This window comes from Aulonocara sp. 'chitande type north' Nkhata Bay, linkage group LG15, assembly GCF_057382095.1.
Source record: "Aulonocara sp. 'chitande type north' Nkhata Bay isolate Kocher_YH1m ecotype deep benthic linkage group LG15, A_spYH_male_GT1.1, whole genome shotgun sequence".
In the NCBI taxonomy this organism is placed as follows: Eukaryota; Metazoa; Chordata; class Actinopteri; order Cichliformes; family Cichlidae; genus Aulonocara; species Aulonocara sp. 'chitande type north' Nkhata Bay.
In genome coordinates this window covers 18,786,164-18,802,976 of record NC_141358.1, presented here as the reverse complement: position 1 = coordinate 18,802,976, position 16,813 = coordinate 18,786,164, and the positions used below count along the sequence as shown (strand labels likewise).

Below are 16,813 nucleotides of genomic sequence, written 5' to 3'. Positions count from 1 at the left end.
CACAAGCTCATCTTTGATGATACCAGCCCAAACCAGTACTCCACCTCCACCTTGCTGGCGTCTGAGTCGGACTGGAGCTCTCTGCCCTTTACCAATCCAGCCACGGGCCCATCCATCTGGCCCATCAAGACTCACTCTCATTTCATCAGTCCATAAAACCTTAGAAAAACCAGTCTTGAGATATTTCTTGGCCCAGTCTTGACGTTTCAGCTTGTGTGTCTTGTTCAGTGGTGGTCGTCTTTCAGCCTTTCTTACCTTGGCCATGTCTCTGAGTATTGCACACCTTGTGCTTTTGGGCACTCCAGTGATGTTGCAGCTCTGAAATATGGCCAAACTGGTGGCAAGTGGCATCTTGGCAGCTGTACGCTTGACTTTTCTCAGTTCATGGGCAGTTATTTTGCACCTTGGTTTTTCCACACGCTTCTTGCGACCCTGTTGACTATTTTGAATGAAACGCTTGATTGTTCGATGATCACGCTTCAGAAGTTTTGCAATTTTGAGACTGCTGCATCCCTCTGCAAGATATCTCACTATTTTTGACTTTTCTGAGCCTGTCAAGTCCTTCTTTTGACCCATTTTGCCAAAGGAAAGGACGTTGCCTAATAATTATGCACACCTGATATAGGGTGTTGATGTCATTAGACCACACCCCTTCTCATTACAGAGATGCACATCACCTAATATGCTTAATTGGTAGTAGGCTTTCAAACCTATACAGCTTGGAGTAAGACAACATGCATGAAGAGGATGATGTGGACAAAATACTCATTTGCCTAATAATTCTGCACTCCCTGTATATGATTCATATAGTAAGTCCTAACTTTTTATTGTTAACATTTTGTTTTTCTAAATGAACGACCTTTCCTCTAGATGATAAGTGCAGAAATTACTCTTTTGGAACAGAGGCAGTGCCTTTTTTATTCATTTTGAAAAAAACAAAACAGTTATTTGTGTTTAATTTACTATGGAGAACAACTTTCATTATCAGCCCCCTGCTCCCACATTTAGAGTGAATTGTTGAAGAACACTTCTAACACAGTTCCTTCACAGCTTCAAGATGAAAAGTTTTATTTTAACAATATATCACAACAATCTTGAATCAGATCTGAAACAAAACAGACACAAGGCTCACCGATTCCCCCCCAATTTCTGATGTTATGGTTTAAAATATTAATAAAAAAGTACATCAAGGTTCTTCCATATGAAGTTTGTTTGCATGTCAAATTTTTCATTACAACTTATATATTTGACTGAATGAAGCTGACACAACACAAGCAAGATAAACACAATTTTGTCAATTAAGTGAGTATGATCTATGATTTGTGATACTAGAAAATACAATAATACAGAATTAATTTTTCACATGTGCTCATTGCAAACTTGGTCCAATCTACATGGAGATTTGACTGTGTTTAGAGATGTCTTTTTCAAAGTACATAAATGTCATCCACATAGAATTATATAACACTATATTTACATAATATATTTCTTAAAAATAAAATTGTAGATTCATATTATAAAAGGAAAAGTGGAAAAAAAAAAGCATGGACAATTTAAATAAGTCTCAGTTTGAAAAACAAAAACAAAAAACAAAATAAAAGAAAAAACAAAAGCAGTACATGGAATGACATCCTTCAGATTGCTATAACAATTAAATTAAAACACATTTAAATAAAGTAGTGATAAGATAAGCAATGATAAAAATATCAGTACAGATGAATGTAGTATTTTGTATCTCAGGCCTGTATTAGAAAACGATCAGTTGTAAACGTCACATCTTGTAAAGACAGGAGAAAATGTTTTTCTTGACAGTTTTCAAGATTTCAATAATAGATTTTCCTACCAGCTGTCATTTTAAACACACCTGTAACAAAAGCTGTGCCCTGTCCATCAGGTATAACAAAACTAGTGGCACTTCTCATTAATTTTTACTTTCAAAATGACCTAATATCCAAACTCTTTGTTTTCAAAATTATAAAATACTCCAGAAGATTGTTGTGTGGGTGGAACATGGTCAACACAGCTTCTTCTCCAGGATCTTGCTTTTATAAACGCTGAGGTAAAGAGGAGTTGTTGGGGACAAAAAAAAGTCCTGGCTTCTCTGAGTGGCTGTCACCACTTAAGGCCTTAGAATAGCTTCTGCCTGTAGTCTGTGATGGCCTTCCATAGCTTACACAAGACCCCACCTCTGTCAAGACAAACAAAATACTGTTAGCTTAAAGCACACACCAATGAATATTATACCATTTGTAAGAAACCATCAGCTGTCAACCTACTTGAAAATATCATATTTTAAATGGTTTACTTTGTACTGAGAGTCAGAGGGACTCATGAGCACAGATCACACAGAGTTAAGACTGTACGGTCATGAAAAGGACAGTTTTCCCTGGTCTCTGTGGTGTAATAACTAATGTTTCTGTATGACTTTATCGGTACAACATTACTTCAGTTCATCAATCTGGTTGAGGTTTGGAATTTGACTGGGCTATTGATTCCTTTCCTGCTTTTTTAGCCATTCTATTTGGGATTAAGTTTTGTGATTGGGATCATTGTCCTGTTGCATGACACAATTTCAATCAACCTGTGGGTCAGATGTGCAGACAGTAAGTTCCCCTCTAATGCAGCAACATCAGAGGGGAACACCACCCCCACCCCAAAACATACAATCACACAAAAAAGACCTAGAGATACCCTGAAGCAATTTAGTAGATATGGTGTGTATAGCTGAATGTTTGATATGACCACAGTGTGGCGCCAGATATCAAACACAACCAATAAGAACTTCATAGTAGTTTGTTTTATTCATGCTTCAGGTACAAGTTTCAGCACGTATTTTGGGGACTAAATACTGAACACAAAATATGAAGCAAATATAGAAATATTTAAAAGTAAAAGAAAAAAAAATCATTTTCTACCTCAGTCTTAAACTCTTCAGATCATCTCTTGTGACATCATGAAGGATGTCGTACAATGTATACTCCTCATTGAGTATCTAAAGAAACAAAGTGGAGAAAATTACATTTACAGAAATGTTTTTCTTTACTTGCATCATCCTAAAAAGGGCTTTGTTAAAACAACAAAAAAATCAGAGACCCACCCTGTCTATGGCATCCTGGTCAGCACCGTAACGTGTCAGCCAGCTGGTCAGCTCTGGGTCGTCATGTCTCTCTGCAGGTTGGCTCCTCTGTCCCTCCAGGTCATGCGAAGATGTGGGGGTGTCTAACAGAGTAGATTTTGAGAACACTCCATAAAACAAACATTTAAACATTAACAAAACAACCAGTTTAATGACAGATCAAACATGCCGTACACACAGGAAGCGCATGTATCAGATGGACATAGCTGCTGGGTCTGGGCTTTAATCATCGTTCTTTCAAGTGGCCAGCTGGGGGGATAAAGTAAGAATGCACAGAAATCTATGAGAAAGTATTGTGCTTCTGTTTTGGTTTTCACTTCAACAAGTAGTTTCCTAAAGAGTTTAAGTGTTTTTGGACATAGCTACCTTTTGATTGACACTCTGCTAATGTATCGTACGAGAAAAGAAACCAGATAAGACATTAAAACAGATAAAACTGAGGCTGTGAAATAGAAGGTGAACAAATAAATGATGTCCCGGTGGTTAGGTCCATATTTCACAGCAGCACTCATGTGGAACTTTTTGCCATGATTGTTTGCTTGTAAAGCAGCTTGTAAAGGTGTAACTGTTGCAGTAACAGGATATGCTGCTTTTTCTCTACAAAAAAGCAACCTTGTTGTCACAAGTCACAGTCACTATCGCTACAGCTTTGTGCAATTGTGTAAACTGAACATTTAATATTCTTAAACCTCCTTAAATGTTGCTTTCAAGGTGACGCGTACTCTTATTTGGTCAGATAAAAGCCTCTGTATAAGAGAAATGGCCACAGTGGATGACAATATCTTAATTTTAGTGTACTTTGCCTAATAATTGAGATTGTTTAAAGCTGCTCTACTAATTTCTTATAATGAGTTTTACCCTTACAGAAAAGCAACCATCATCAGTGGATATCAACCCCCCCATCACCAGCTCGGAGTTGGATATTGGAATAGCTGATCAGACCAGCAAATTAGAAGTCACTTAATTTACACCTCCGGTATGTGATAAGAAAGCTTTGTTCATGTGCATTGTTCCTGTCATGGCTTGTTTAATTTGTTTACTGAACTAGAGGGAAAAACTTTTAATTAACATTGGCTCTAGGAAGTATAAAGTACATTTTGATTTAAAAGTCAGAAGTGAAAGTCGAGTCTGTTCAGTGAGAAATAGCTGGCTTTAAAAAGTAAAGACAGACTAAAAATACCAGAAGCAGCAAAAGGAGTGTGAGAAAGTAATTCAGACTAAAGTAGAGACCTTCAGGCTCAGTTCGCAGCTTCAGTAGTCTGATCTCTTGCTCTCTCTCATCCAGCACTTGTTGCAGGATGGACTGATACTCCCTCTCCTTCTCCAGCAGCTGTTCCAGCAACCTGGAATAAAACAGAGAGATGCAGGTTAAAACGGATAAACTATGGTTAAATGAAGAAGTCCTATGCTGTTGTTAACGGCCTTCAACCAGATGCCTACCTGCTGGTCTCCAGCTTCATCCTCCCTAGCTCCATGCTCACAGAGCGCTGTGCATTGTGGGATTCGTGGGAGACGGTGGAGCTGAGTGTGCTGACTCCCGAGGTAGCCACCGTGTCATCGTGAGCGGCGCCAGGAGGCGCCCGGCTCTGGTGCGTGGAGGTTCTGTCCGGCTCGCCGTCATCATCGATGTCCTCCTGATCAGCTGCATCACTTTCTGAGGCCAGACTGAAGTGAGGCCTGAGTTCTGCATGCAGAGAGAAAGAATCACTTTTAGAGGAAGCCCTGTAATAAAAGTGATCATGAGAGGTTGTCTGAATTGTTAATTCCAGAGACTGGAATCAGTTGTGTTTATTTGATTAACACAATGCCGTTTCATTAAAGTGCCCAAATGTGAAAAACTGAGGCTTATTGTTGAAATTGCACTTTCTATTTTTTTTCTCAAGATATTAAAAGAAAACATATCAAGAAAGCATTCTACTTTTTAACACTTTTTTTAACAACAATATTTTTACTGTTTCAGCCCCTTAAGAACAAAGTGGGCTCTGTGTAGCCAAAGAACTAAAATGAGCGAAACACCCCTGGATTGTTTCAGACTGTTTCTTTACCAATAATTTGTTTACTAAAATGAAAATGTCAAGATTTTCTGTTTCAAGTAGTCACTCAGATTTGCTTTCCACTGTTATCTGTTGGTTCCTTCTTTTTCACCTCAACTTAGGTAACAGCTGTTATCTTTAACCTCATTTAATTGATAATTTCCACCACAAGGAGACGCAAAGTGCTGACTCTGATGAGTAAAGCTGTTTGTGTCAGATATCATTTAATACCAATACTGATATTTTGCATCAGTATTAATAATGCATTGAAAAGGGATTTGTACACCATATTGCTGTACACACACACACACACACACACACACACACACACACACACACATATATATGTATATATATATACACACACACACATATATATATATATATATATATATATATATATATATATATATATATATATATATATATATATATATATATATATATATATATATATATATGTATATGCCATCTTTAAGAAGGGGGACCGGAGGGTGTGTTCCAACTACAGGGGGATCACACTCCTCAGCCTCCCTGGGAAAGTCTATGCCAGGGTGCTGGAAAGGAGAGTTCGTCCGTTAGTCGAACCTCGGATACAGGAGGAACAATGCGGTTTTCGTCCTGGTCGCGGAACACTGGACCAGCTCTTTATCCTCTCCAGGATACTTGAGGGTGCATGGGAGTTTGCCCAACCAGTCTACATGTGTTTTGTGGACTTGGAGAAGGCATTCGACCGTGTCCCTCGGGGTGTCCTGTGGGAGGTGTTGCGGGAATATGGGGTGTCTGGCCCATTGCTACGGGCCATTCGATCCCTATACAACCGTTGCAAGAGCTTGGTTCGCATTGCCGGCAATAAGTCGGACTCGTTCCCGGTGGGTGATGGGCTCCGCCAGGGCTGCCCTTTGTCCCCGGTTCTGTTCATAATTTTTATGGACAGAATTTCTAGGCGCAGCCAAGTGGCGGAGGGTTTTCGCTTTGGTGGCCTCAGAATCTCATCTCTGATTTTTGCAGATGATGTGGTTCTGTTGGCTTCATCGGGTGAGGGCCTCCAGCTCGCACTGGAACGGTTCGCAGCCGAGTGTGAAGCAGCGGGAATGAGGATCAGCACCTCCAAATCTGAGGCCATGGTTCTCAGCCGGAAAAGGGTGGAGTGCCCACTCCGGGTCAGGGATGAGTTCCTGCCCCAAGTGGAGGAGTTCAAGTATCTCGGGGTCTTGTTCGCGAGTGATGGGAGAAGGGAGCCGGAGATCGACAGACGGATTGGGGCTGCAGCTGCAGTAATGTGGACGCTGCACCGGTCCGTCGTGGTGAAGAGGGAGCTGAGTGTAAAAGCGAAGCTCTCAATTTACCGGTCGATCTACGTCCCTACCCTCACCTATGGCCACGAGCTGTGGGTAGTGACCGAAAGAACGAGATCGCGGATACAAGCGGCAGAAATGAGCTTCCTCCGAAGGGTGGCTGGCCTCTCCCTTAGAGATAGGGTGAGAAGTTCGGCCATCCGGGAGGGGCTCAGAGTAGAGCAGCTGCTGCTCCACATCGAAAGGAGCCAGCTGAGGTGGTTCGGGCATCTGACAAGGATGCACCCTGGGCGCCTCCTGGGTGAGGTGTTCCAGGCATGTCCCACCGGGAGGAGGCCCCGGGGCAGACCCAGGACACGCTGGAGAGATTATATCTCTCGGCTGGCCTGGGAACGCCTTGGTATTCCCCCGGATAAGCTGGAGGAGGTGGCTGGGGAGAGGGAGGTCTGGGCCTCTTTGCTTAGGCTGCTGCCCCCGGCCCCGGATAAAGCGGATGAAGATGGATGGATGGATGGATATATATATATATATATATATATATATATATATATATACACATATGTATATACAGACGGATATATATATATTAGGGGTGCAACGATATTCGTATCGATATTGAACCGTTCGATACAGTGCTTTCGGTTCGGTACGCATATGTATCGAACAATACAACATTTGTAATTTATTTTATCAACTTTCCTTCTGACGATGCGCTCAGTGAATCTGTGTTCGACTACTCCGCCTAGGCTGCACTGTCCAGCGCAGATCCACTGAGCGTTCAACACAGACAGCATAGTCAGAAGGAAGAGCGCAGGGCAAGCTAGCGAGACAGAAGTTAAGCTCTCCTTATATATATATATATATATAACTAATATCTGGTACTGATACTGATACAGAATACTTCCTATGGGTTATGAGTAGTGAACTTTGTTGTAACGTATGATAAGATCTCCACTCGAGTGTGTTTTTAAAGATTCAAACTTGATAATGAAGCAAACACCTGAACATTGTTGGTTCTTTGTTACAAAACACCATTACAAAGGTGGAAGAAAACAAAAATAGCGCTGGGTGTCTGTGACATAACTATAGCTAAATTTAGCACTCATCCCACTGACTATTGATGTTTTATGAGTTTAATTCTTTGGTGAAAACAGGAAATAATTTCACATTGTAGATCTGAAACTCTCTTGAACCACTTTACACAGTTCAACTAGAACTTCTCCTCATTTCAATCTGGGCCTATAATCAGCTAAACATAATATCTGCCCTGCATGAAACTCAGGTGTGTAATCCATTCAAGTTATTGCCCTTTTACTTCCTGTCTTTAAATAGGCTGTGAACACACACAGGCCTGCGCAGCAAATGCCCTCCTCCTGTATCAGTAGTCGTGCCCCGAGGGAAGAGTCATAACTTATTTACTGGTGCTCTGCTCGAGACACTGATGATCCTACCTGGCACCAGGATCGTGATGGCAGTCTGCACAGCCTTGCGGATGATGTTGTCCAAAGCGAACATCCAGTGAGGCTTGATGTTGTGGTTTCGCAGCACTTTGTTCACCTGGAAATGGAGAGGTTCACACTCATGAGAGCACGTTTTACAATGTTTTACCTATTAGTGATTCTACACCTAAAATAAAAATGAGTTCATTCGTATTTGCCTCACAGATTTCATTCCAAGAATTGTTCTTAAGAGAATTGTTTATACTTCATTTTAACTTCTGCCGCAATAACTAAATATCCCCAAAGGGATTTTTAAAGCAGCCTACTCTTCATGGCATTATTAATATTTGCAGTCACGCACTGTGAAGCTCTAATTTTTTTGCAGCAATGACCAACAGGAGGCACCAGAGCTTCATCTACCAGCACGATTACACAATCCCACTTACAAATATGAAAACAACCACTCGCTCTGTGCCATTTCATCTGCATAACTGCATTTCTGAGGGGGAGAGCAGATAAGCCTTTTAACATTATGTGCAATTACTCCTGACAGATCTCTCCCTTTTATCGCCTCACTTAAAGGTTACAAGTATTTCCACAGTCATCTGTCTAATCTCTGAGCAGGAAGAAAAGCAACACGGCAGCCCGCAGCTGTCTGCAGCCCATTTCAAATGACAACAATTACACTGTTCAGAGCCTTTGTTTTATGCAGCGGCGAGAAGCACCTTTGCCTTCAAATGGGTACTTAATAACAGGAAATCAGAAAATAATGAGCCTGTGAGGAGAATTACAGCAGCAAATCATCAATGTAGCAGTTCAGGTTTGTGACCGCTGTAGACTAAAATTTGATCCTTACTGTGGGTAAGCTAAAGACACTTGGTTATAAACTAAAAAGCTGCAGCAAACACAAGACATGTTTTATTGATTTGGGTTATATTTCATATTCCAATTATGATCAATTATTCATGAGCCCAGTGGGATATCACAGATGAAATGTAGCTGAAATTCATTGGATTGACCCAGTATCTTTTTCACGGTATTTCTATTAGCACTTACAGCATCCTGGAAGCCGAACAGCATAATCTGCAGTTGACTGATGGCAGTGCTGTCAAAGTCTAGCTCCAGCTTGAGCTGAGACAGGGTGTTGGCGATGATTTTCCTGTCTGCCATCCGAACAAAGTCAGCAAGACTCACCACAAGGGTGGAGATGTGCTGATGTTTTAGCTTCATTTCCTCTGAGCCCTGAGGTAGGAGGCAAGCGGGGAAAGAAGAGATGAAAATGGTGGTTTAGGTTTACAACAGGAGCTTCCAACTCCAACTTACTAACATCCCTATCAGATAGACTTAAGAAATTTTTTCCATGTTTAAATTATTTTAGTACAGTTTAAAATTTGTTTAATTGTTAGTAATTCATTTGAGTATCCCTTTGGCTATTTGGTCCCTTCATTTAATTAACTGTAACAGCTGAGCTAATCTTTCCATGCACAGCCTGGCTACTGCACTGGAATGCCTGTGAACAAGTGTGTGTTGTTGAACTTGTAATGTACTTCTATATCCATCTATTCATTCTCAACGGTTTCCAACCTGTGCCAGGGCTTCCATCAGGTTGGCCACCACCTTGGCCTGATCTTCAGTAAGGATACGGTGCAAGGTAGCTCGCCTCTCGCTGTCTTTCCGAAGCATAAAGAAGCCCGAGTCCTTCTCATCAGGTGATGGAGGGGCACTGTGGTCCTCGAAGTTCTCCACTGGAATGCTGAGTAGAAAAAGTAGAAACCCCATTTGAATTTTTTGTTCCTTCTATATGTACAGGTTGCTGTACCCTCCCTATTGGTACTAATCAGCAAGGTTAATTAAGTATGTTTTACTGGTGACATTAAATATAAGATAAATAAGTTTTTGCATTGCTTTAAACATGAACATGTTTAAATTTAAATCACTGTAGGACACAAAAACCCAGGAATGAAAGGAGGCGGAGGCGAGCTTCAAAAGCGAGTGAATCCCCATAAACTCCCTTTTTACAATGTGCAAGATTACAGCATAAATAAAGACATTCACGACCTGATACTGAAATGGTTTTGTTTTCTGTTGCTGATTTTAACCTTTAAAACAAGTGTACAGGTGGTGAAATCTCATATTATTTTGGATTTTTAGGGGCGCAGCCACTCTGACAGACAGAAGCATTTTAATTAAATTATCTGACGTCTTGCTGTGTGGTTAATTGTACTAAAAGCCCATCCGGGGAGTCTGTGATCCAATTTTGGTGAGTGTAATTCTAGCACTTTATTTACATTTCATTTAGCACTAATTAGCAGGTATCTATGTGATGCATCCATACAGTCTATGAATAGAGCTTGATAATCGGGCTTGCCAGGCTCTGCTTGAGAAAAAAACCCCCAAAGAGATTCAAGACATCTCAACTCAAGGCTTCAACACGTATGTACATAAGCTAATGGGTGAAGTCACGGTGACTACATTTTTTATACTGGTTTAGTCTAAATCAATACTATAGTCATAAGGCTGTAACAACAAATGAATAATTTAAGGCAAAATGACTCGTCTGAGGTGTCCAAGTTGTTCTACCTGAGAAAGAGGGACCTCTGGCCCTTGACATCCTTTTCACTGTAGCACTTGATGCTTGGCTTGAAGATGAAGGGGTTGGTGTTGAGGTCGTTGTCAGGGGAGACGGAGCCATACTCGCTGCTGCTGCTGGTGTCTTCCACTACAACGGGCACTGGCAACGAGATACTGCGGAGATACTCTAGAAGACACAGGGAACAGAAGATGGAACAAAATCGTAAAGGTGTTTGTTTGATCATCATCTAACTAAAGATTTTGCTGTATAGCAGCATGCTTTCTGTCTGTTATGGTGTTTGTGTGCAACTGATCAAATAGATTACAAAACATATTCAAGCATTTGGGAAACCATCTTGTTGTTTACTCTCTATCTTGAATCCTGGCAAAAGGGCAGAGTCGTACAAGGCAGGTAGCTGCCACCAAGAGAAAAATGTAAACCGCAGCCCAGATCCTATTCAGTAAAGCAGGGTGATGTTTCATGGAAATGACATCTAGTTTATAAAGTACTCCCACTAGTGGTAAATGTGTCTGAAAAAGTGCAGAGAGCAAAATTACTCACCTGATCCTGGTGTCAGAGCTGCAGGGAAAAACAGAAAATATGTGTCAGCAGTTAAAAAAAGAACAAAACAGAAAGCAGGGTAACATTCAAAGCATGCAGAGAGGCACAAAGCTTCTTTCTAATCTTCTGCACTGCTGTGAAGGCACATGACTGATGCCGTGGGGTGAAAACCCAACAGGAAATGACTATTTTACAATCCAAATAATGAAGGATGCGCCTGAAATTCTTAACACTTAAAAAACGGTTTTGGCACTAGATGAATCTAGTAATCACTACAAACAAAGATTTTTGATACTGGAAGCTTTCTGGTTTCTGGTTGTAGCCACTAGTATTACTACTGAAGACTATTTGCTTTAAAGCTTAATCTAAAGAGATACTGTTTGTTACCTTATTAAAATTTAGACGACTTTATAACAATAATAATAGAATAGCAACAGAATCGTCAATAGGATATCCACTATTCATTTATTCTACACTGAAAACTCCTAAAAATGGCTGTTGCTCGATAGGCTTTGAATGGGGAGTTTCTTTTTCCCCCTCTTAGAGCACTACTTGAGGTGGTTGATTTTAGCAGTGGGGAAGATCATTATGAGGTTCACGCCATTCCCTTATCAAGGCTGTAAGTAAGTAGAATTCTGCTACATTCCTGGAAGTCGGAGATACCTGCAGCCTTCGATAAGTGGCTGAAGGAATTAGGAAATTTGTTACACTTAGAGAAAATGATGTCAAACAAAGCAGGTCTCTTTCAGAAACTTTGTTTACCAGTCTGACTGAAAAGTTGAAGTCACTTTTTATCGGTCTTACGGATTAACAATGTCACAGTTTTATAATAATGTGTTCTAGTTTGTATGTGAGCCTCTGCTATTATCCAACATAGGGATTAAGGTAACTCCCCCTCCTGGATTCTCACACTCTTGTTGTTTTAAACAGATAAGTCCTTGTTGTGGAGCTTTTATTGTGCATACAGTATATAATCATTTCTCTTCATTACTCGTAATGCTATAATTGCTTCGCTGGTCTCTTGTCTGCTTGGCTCGGCGCTTGTAGTGAAACTGAGAGTGAAGGAGATAAGAGAAACTAGCACGACTGCAAAGCAAAGAGTCTCAAACTTTCCTGAAATAAAACGAGTTATTTAAGTTATAGAGGGGATAGTCTTGGTAATAATGTTATTGTCATGTAGCTATGCTCTGATCCACCTGTGAAGCTGCCCTTGCTCTTCTTTTTTCGGCTGGTGACGGTGAGGAACTCATCGGTGAGCAGGTCGAGCGCGGTGGCACGTCGGTCCGGGTCGGGCTCAAAGCAGCGAAGGATAAAGGCTTTAGCCTCTGGTGACATGGACTCTGGGATCTCTGGATGGATTTTAAACATACCCACCTGCACAAGAATGACATGCATGAAAGGCACTCAGAATCTATATAACAAGTTTAAAGAAATGAGCATAGTGTCAGTTCAAGCAGGAGAAAAAGTCAAGCTAAGCTGCAATCCTGGCAGATCAGCTGATCTCAACGCCTGCCTACATTAGATGATGCGTCAACCTTTTGGCAAATCTCATATATGGTGTACTGTTAAATCTTTTTTAGCCTGGCCATTGCCTATTCACCTGCAAGCCACTTTGCAGCCCACTTCCACCACAACTCCTTCTTCCCTACTTAGTCCCAGTTCCCGGTTTTGTACAGCTAGCCTTGCTTCTGCTGCTCTCATAACATGCTTTTCACGCACGTGCATGGAAAGACAGGGGGTGGAAAATTTAAACAACTAACAGTAACTTCTTTTGGCTACAGTGAAACAAGTTTAAAATAACCGAGACAGTGTGAGGTTGCTGCAATGGGCAAATTATCTGATTAAGTTTAAGAAGCAAGAGCAAAGAGCAGAGCAGTGTTTACACAGTGATGTTTGAATATGAGACTATCCACGAGGCCTGGCTGTGACTTGGGGCAGCAGCTGAAAGTAACAATACTTCGAGCACAAGACTCTCATTAAAAACATGATAAATTCCTGTTGTTGATGTGCAGGAATTTAAGATTAGCAGGGAGATATCCCACCCCTTGAGAAATTCCAGAAAGATGACTGAAAGTATATCACGAATGTTTAAGAAATGCTACAATGCAGTGCAGACAAAACACAAGATCTCCTAAGAGATTTGTGACTCTACTTGCACTTCTGTGGTGATCTTTATTGATAAAATGTGATGAGATCCAAGTTTCCCCTTTCATGTTCTTTAAACTTCAAAGCATCCGAAGCAGAGCAGCATATTTAATTAAATCACATCATATGGAAAATTCCATGATTCAGAGCTTTGACAGGAGTGCTGTAATGTTTTCCAGACACCTCTTAAACATCTCTACTGCCCCTAATGGGCCACACATAGCTTATAACAATAATTCACTGTACAGAGTGCTTTAAATTTCCATCCAAAGCAAATGCACGTGTAAACTGAGTGGTTAACAAGATCCAGCAAAGACACACCCGCACAGAAACTAAAGGCCCACTGTAGAAGTTCCTCTTACGGAGCTATGCTTTTGTTTGCATTCAAACAAATGTTCGTGCACAGACAGTATTTGTAGTTTCTACTGGGCTTGGTCAGATTATAGCCTGCAGGTTGAAACCAATGCAGGTGCAGAATGACTCTGGTTTTGTTTTCATAAAAAGAGGGAACTGATAAGCATGCATGAAAGACTGGTGGTTATTTTGTTTGTTAGTTGACTTCTTTACGTTGAGCACCTTTCTTTTAAGACATGGAACATAATTCTGTAATAAAAACAGATGTAATGGACACAATGTACTCTGTATATTAGCTGTTTATATGTACAATAGGTTTCCATAAACAGCCCTGGGTGTGCTGGATGGTTGGCAAAGGTTAAAGCATGGTACATGGTGTCATGCTGGAGGCATGAAGTCATAAGGTAGGGTTTTTCCAAAGAGAACAGACACAGTTATATATAGTTTTCCACCTCTCCTTACTTCAGCTGAACAAACAGTTTCTCTTGTGATCTCTCCCTACAAGCAGACACTTGATGGTGTCATGTTTAAGTCATGTGATAACAGCTGAGTCACCTTCTTTATTAAATAATGACATTGCAATATGATAAAAGCTGCAATTATCTACTGTTTGTGCTCTGAATAAAGGGGTTTTAGTTCAGTTCTTGAACTCTGTTACAGTCGTTTTATATAGTTCACAGTTCAAGAAATCAAATTTATCTTAACGTGAACTTTGATCTAACCAATCACGTCATCGAGTGTGTGAAACAAACTGTTATAGATACCTTCAATCTCCCTTTACGCCAGCTGTCTTCCCCTCTTAAACAGAAGGAATAAAAAACAGCTGTGGGAATGAGATGACCACATTTGTTCTTACTGACATCATAAGTATTTAAAAAAGCCTAAAATGGTACCATTACATAAGGTCAGAGAACAAATACTTGAAATTATTTGAGCAAAGGGTAAACGAAAAACTAAATAAACTTGCACTGAGAAAAGAAAAAAGTACTGGTCAGTTTCGGTGTTTTCAATTAGTTTCCTCTTGTATCCTGACTTCGAGTTTAAACATAATATTTACTTGTATGACTTTGCAGTTTTTTTGTGGGTGGATTTATTTTTTTTATTAGCTCATACAAGACTTTTATCCTAACAGTACTACAGGTTTAAGATAAGATAAGATAACCTTTATTAGTCCCACACGTGGGAAATTTGTTTGGCTGGTGCATAATTGACAGCTACTGGTATTAGGAGATTTCTTGATCAGCAGTTGCATAATGCTAATGAAGACATTACTCAGAAATGTAAGAAGAAGAGTTTTCAGTCTTTCTCTTGTAGAAACAAACCCTCTTTCAGTCGTTTTTAGTCATGGTTTGAAAAAGACATAGATAGGATATCATGCATTTGGAGCAAATGAGTAAAGCTGATATGCTAATAACACGTGATGGCAAACTATTTGCCCTGTCATACTGGATGTCTCAAGGGTGCAATTATCAGCTCTCAAACATCCTCATATTTATTGACCTGGCAGAGCTGCAGCTGTTCATTGCCACTGTTTTTGAAAGATGCCGTTATGAAAACAGCTGCTCGCCAGACTTCTACTTTCAGTTTTCTAAAATTAGACATCTTACCCAGCAGGATATTGGGATATGTCACTGTTCAAATCTCTCACCTTGAACATGGCGGCCTGTGGTTCTCCCAGTTCATAGAAAGGTGGCTTCCCAGTGGCCATCTCTATGATGGTGCAGCCAAGGGACCAGATGTCTGCTGGTTTGCCGTATCCCCGTGGGCCCTTGTCTATAATTTCAGGAGCCATGTATTGCAATGTGCCTGAAAAATGACGCACAAAAAACAATAATAAACACATAATGAAAACTCAAATTCAACCACTCATTTTTTAAGTGTCAAACAAATGAAACAAAAACATTTCAATTAGTGAGCATTAGAGGAGGTGGTGGGTGGATTATGGGTATAAAGGTTTTGAAACCCAGACTGAATTTGTGACGCAAATATCTAATTCGCTCCTGTTACTAATAGAGCATTGCTAGAATGTTGTAAAAGTGCAGCAACTCAGCGTATGAATGTCAACAAACTTGGACAAACCACAGAGTTATGCAACAGCTATAAAGGGAACGAGGAGGGAACGCTTCATTATTATGCTAACTAAAAGGGACACTGCTGGTATTCTCATGGTGAAACGTACACTTCAGCTGAGAGGTATACCAGATTTTAAATGATTTATTTCTTGCTTATGTAAACAACATGTGTGTAAATATAGCATCAATGATAGCTGCTCAGTTTATATCATTATATAATGATATGCTAATTAGTCAGCCTCATTTTGCTTATGTCAGTTAGCCTTGGTGTCAGATAAAAACAATGTTTAAAGATAGTTCAAAGGGTCAGCAATACCAGTTTATTTTATTGTTGTTCATGTCCTAATCAATCTCTTAAACCTGCATCCAGCGCAACTGCCTGGGATCATTTTCCACCACAACCTCTGTCTTTTAATATCACAACACTCTTACTTTACTCCCAATCAAATAAGAGTTAATGAACCAAATAATTGAGCAACTCAGTCATGGAACAATTAAATAGTTCAAGTATTGACTATAAGTTTCCTAAATGTGAGGGAAAGGCAAACAATAACCTTGATTACACCCAGTTTAAAACTATTTCTTAGACTAATCATCTCTTGCAGAAAAATGTGCTTTTGTTGCTTATTTTGTTCCCTCCACTATTGTTCCATGTACATCCCCAATAGCAAAGAATTGGGACACTGTAAAATGTAAATAAAAACAGAATGCATTGATTTGCAAATCTAATAAATCAATATATATATATATATATATATATATATATATATATATATATATATATATATATATATATATATATATATATATATATTTTTTTTTTTTTTTTTTTTTTTTTTTTTTTTTTACAAAAGAACATGAAGCATATCAAATGCAAAGTGTCTCAAAAAGGACAATAGAAACTAGTACTAAAAACTAACCAGTACTACAAAGAAACAGCTGAACATTCTCCAGCTAATTGGGTTAATTGGTAACAGCTCAATAACATGACTGGAGTTTCTCAGAAGCAAAGAGGGGCAGATGTTTTGTGGAACAATTTCAAAATTATAACAAAGACTTCAAATATCTCATCATGTAAAGTACTAAATATTATCAGAAAATTCACTGATAAATCTCTGTGTGCTTGGCACAATGCTGAAAATCAATATTAGACGCCTGTGATCTTTGAGCCCTCAAACAGCGCAGCATTAAAAACAGGCATGA

At 39.8% G+C, this 16,813-nt stretch overlaps 1 protein-coding gene across 1 annotated transcript in view; it reads right to left on the bottom strand.

Moving 5' to 3' along the window:
- Positions 1–932: 932 nt before the first annotated feature.
- map3k5 (mitogen-activated protein kinase kinase kinase 5) overlaps positions 933–16,813 on the bottom strand; it is an 86,981-nt gene continuing 71,100 nt past the window's right edge. Inside the window, exons 19-30 of the mRNA XM_086264799.1 lie at positions 15,187–15,344; positions 12,236–12,413; positions 11,040–11,057; positions 10,487–10,664; positions 9,491–9,659; positions 8,963–9,148; positions 7,919–8,024; positions 4,577–4,820; positions 4,367–4,479; positions 3,098–3,219; positions 2,916–2,992; positions 933–2,188 (exon numbers count right to left, since the gene is read on the bottom strand). Of these exons, the coding sequence (XP_086120925.1) occupies positions 2,128–2,188; positions 2,916–2,992; positions 3,098–3,219; positions 4,367–4,479; positions 4,577–4,820; positions 7,919–8,024; positions 8,963–9,148; positions 9,491–9,659; positions 10,487–10,664; positions 11,040–11,057; positions 12,236–12,413; positions 15,187–15,344 (1,610 nt within the window). The 3' untranslated portion in view covers positions 933–2,127. The remainder of the gene's footprint in view (positions 2,189–2,915; positions 2,993–3,097; positions 3,220–4,366; positions 4,480–4,576; positions 4,821–7,918; positions 8,025–8,962; positions 9,149–9,490; positions 9,660–10,486; positions 10,665–11,039; positions 11,058–12,235; positions 12,414–15,186; positions 15,345–16,813) is intronic.